General features: G+C 30.8%; 1 protein-coding gene across 1 annotated transcript; it reads left to right on the forward strand.

Moving 5' to 3' along the window:
* The first annotated feature begins 2,259 nt into the window (after positions 1–2,259).
* LOC111030835 lies at positions 2,260–3,063 on the forward strand. Its single transcript, XM_022310529.1, has 2 exons — positions 2,260–2,521; positions 2,589–3,063. Exons 1-2 carry the CDS (start codon positions 2,300–2,302, stop codon positions 3,057–3,059), a joined length of 693 nt encoding a protein of 230 aa, XP_022166221.1. The 5' UTR covers positions 2,260–2,299; the 3' UTR covers positions 3,060–3,063.
* Positions 3,064–3,355: the final 292 nt, after the last annotated feature.

Raw genomic sequence — 3,355 nt, forward strand, 5'->3', positions numbered from 1 at the left:
CAGGCGGGTATAACTCATCGGCAGTAATTGGCACCGTATAGTTTCATGGCCCAGCCACCGGTCGCAGCACATGCACGCGCGCTATCACTATGTCCATCGTCCGACGTCCATGACTTTGCATTTTGCGATTGTACGGAAACCTTGCTCCGCGCTCGCATAATTTGTACTTGAAATTTTTAAATTTTTAATTACAATTATTGTTTAAACATTGTGTTTTTACATTACTGAACAATGACGACAAGTTTTCACCAATATGCAGTGAGAGGTTGTAGAGAAAAAGGTCAGTAAATTTGTATACTTAGTGGTTATGATTTTAAACACACGTTTTCGGTCGAAAATGATACCAAATGTAAATACATGTCTATTAGTACTTATTCTTTTGTAGGTGTTACATCTCATAGATTCCCCAACCCAAGGTTGTTTTCAACACGGTTGGTTGAATGGATGAAACTCGTAGGCATAGAGAACGAAGATCCAAATTTAGTATATAAGAACAGAAGAATTTGTGCTGCACATTTTACTACAGACTGTTCAAGTCCTGGAACAAAACGCTTGAATGCCAATGCGTATCCTACGCTTAATATGTGTGGTAATTTATAATTTATTTGTATTTATTAAATATAGTTTTAATGTACATGTCATTTATAATAATTGGTCTTTAAATATTAACATAATTTTTTTTTTAGTAAATCGTGCTATTACTGCTGTTGCTAGTACTACTACTACTACTACTTCTGTTGCTAGTACTACTACTACTCCTACTTCTGTTGCTAGTACTACTACTACCACTGCTATTATTGACAATGGTTCTATTGAATCTGAATTAACACTTGGGCATGGTTCTTCTTCCCACATAGAACTAGAAATGTCTCATAGTACACCAACTACTGAAAAACTACCAATTGACAATTCTCAATCAGGTAATACTAAATTTATTTGTTTTATTTAGCTCTTGTAATAATATATTTAATTATTTTATTTTTCAGGTATCTCTTTAAATATTCATGACCTTAACATGTCCGGGATTGAATGTTTAAGTTTGGAAGATTCCGTGCTCAGTCCAAAAAGCACTAAACATATTTTACGTAAGTATTTTTCATATTTATTAGTTTTATTTGTAACAATTAATATGTAGTGATTAGTTATTATAATGCTTTTATATTATTATTTTAGCAATGTAGCCTATATATGCTGTATTTATAACTCATAAACTACTCACCCCAAATTCGATTTTCATGTATCGATATACTCAGAAAAATATTTTGCTTTGGAATATAAAATTAAAACGCTATGTTGTCATTCAAAAAATTAAAAAACTTAAAAATTATAAGGATAAAAAATATTTAAAAATCTAATTTTTTAATAAAAATGTTCTTTTATTAGCGACTTGAAACTATGTAAAAAAATATTTTCAAAAAAATTTACACTTTTTGAATTAATGAGTGTTGTTTGATAAAAGAATCATCCGGTATTTTTAGTGACTGCTTCTGTACTTGATTATTTTATTATTAATAGGAGGAAATATTGAAGTAGAAAAGAACTGCATGCCTGATCCAGTGGTTTCAAAAACTTTGAAAACTAAGAAACATTTAGGTTATTATTTAATAATTGGGATTTGGAACTTGATGCTAATAAATTGCTAATTGCATGCTAAACTTATTTATTAATAAATATAATTTTCAAGCTCTGATAACAATTAATAATTTATTACATTTTTTTAGTTTATTATATATTATTTTATAAATATTTTAGGATTGTTACAACAATTTGGACTTAGTCGTTGTAAACAACTTACGCCTAGGTGTAAGAAGTTTTATGCACTGACAAATGATTTATTGAGAAAAATGAGGAAGCAAGGGTCAAAAAAACAACTATTTAAACAGCGATTGAGTGCAGCTGAATCTTTCTCCAAACAATTTTTGGATGAGAAAATTTCTGAAAAAATGACAGCCACTGCTTCTTTATTCACCAAATTGCAGATGCGCGAGACTCAGAAAAAGAACAAAGGCCGGAGGTTTACGATTGATGAAAAAATACTCAGTCTATCTCTGTACAAGCGTAGTCCAAAATGTTATCGGATGTTATCAATGATGTTCACTCTACCAAGTCCTAAAACTCTCCATAATGTTTTAAATAGCGTTTCAATCACTACCGGAATAAGCCCAATCGTTATGAAGGTACTTCAAGAAAAAGTTGACAAGTTGAAACCACTAGAAAGGTATTATACTATAATCACTATATATCAATTTCGTTATTGCCTAATAATAAGATAATTACATTTTTTAGATTTTGTACATTGATGTTTGATGAAATTTGTTTGAGCAGTGGACTACACTACAATTTAACATCTGACCAAATTGATGGCTTTGTTGAAAATGACACGACGAGAAGCCAAGAATACGCTGATCATGCATTGGTATTTATGGTGCGTGGAATAAAAAAAAAATTTAAGCAACCAGTGGCATATACATTTTGCCAAGGAGCTACAAAACAACATGAACTGGCATGTCAGTTGAAAGAAGTGAGAATGACAATAACAAGTGTATTTTATGTAAAATATTTATTTTAAAATAAATTGTTTTTAAAAGGTTATTAAACAAGTAAACAAAGCGGGCTTACAAATATTGGCAACTATTTCTGATCAAGGGCGAACTAATGAAGAAGCAATTAAATTTTTAAAAACTGAAACCAGGGGTGCTTACATTAAAAGGAATGAAGAATATAGGGATGATATTTATGAAATAGAACTAGACGACCACAAAACCATGAAGATAGTTCATATTTTTGATGTCCCCCATTTAATGAAGTGCATACATAACAATTTACTTACGAAAGACTTGGTATTTTGTATGGATGGGAACAAAGGACGTGCAAAATGGTCACACATTCGAGAACTCTATGAAATTGATAACGCTATACCAGACTGTAAAATGTTGCCCAGATTGACTGACCGACATGTTGTGCCTGAGAAGATACTAAAAATGAAAGTGAAATGTGCGACACAAGTATTTTCTCAACATGTATCATCTATAATGCTGTTTTTAGCCTGTAAGTGTTAACAATTATATTATTTATGTATAAATAGTTAGTTTGTTTTTGATTCCTATTTATAATTACTATTTCATCTTTTACATTTCTGTTAACAGCTAAAAATTTAATTGAATCAAATGCCAAAGACACTGCGAAAATCTGTTTATTTTTTGATCAATTATTTGATTCATTGAATGGCAGTTGTGATGGAGTTGTAGATGGCAAAATATATCGTACAGCTGTTACAGCTAAATCTTCTCATCATGCACTTTGGTCTTACAGTCTGAAGGTACTTTCCACAATGCGTTTTGTTAAGGATGGGAAA

Source organism: Myzus persicae, unplaced genomic scaffold (assembly GCF_001856785.1).
Source record: "Myzus persicae strain clone G006 unplaced genomic scaffold, MPER_G0061.0, whole genome shotgun sequence".
NCBI classification, from domain to species: Eukaryota; Metazoa; Arthropoda; class Insecta; order Hemiptera; family Aphididae; genus Myzus; species Myzus persicae.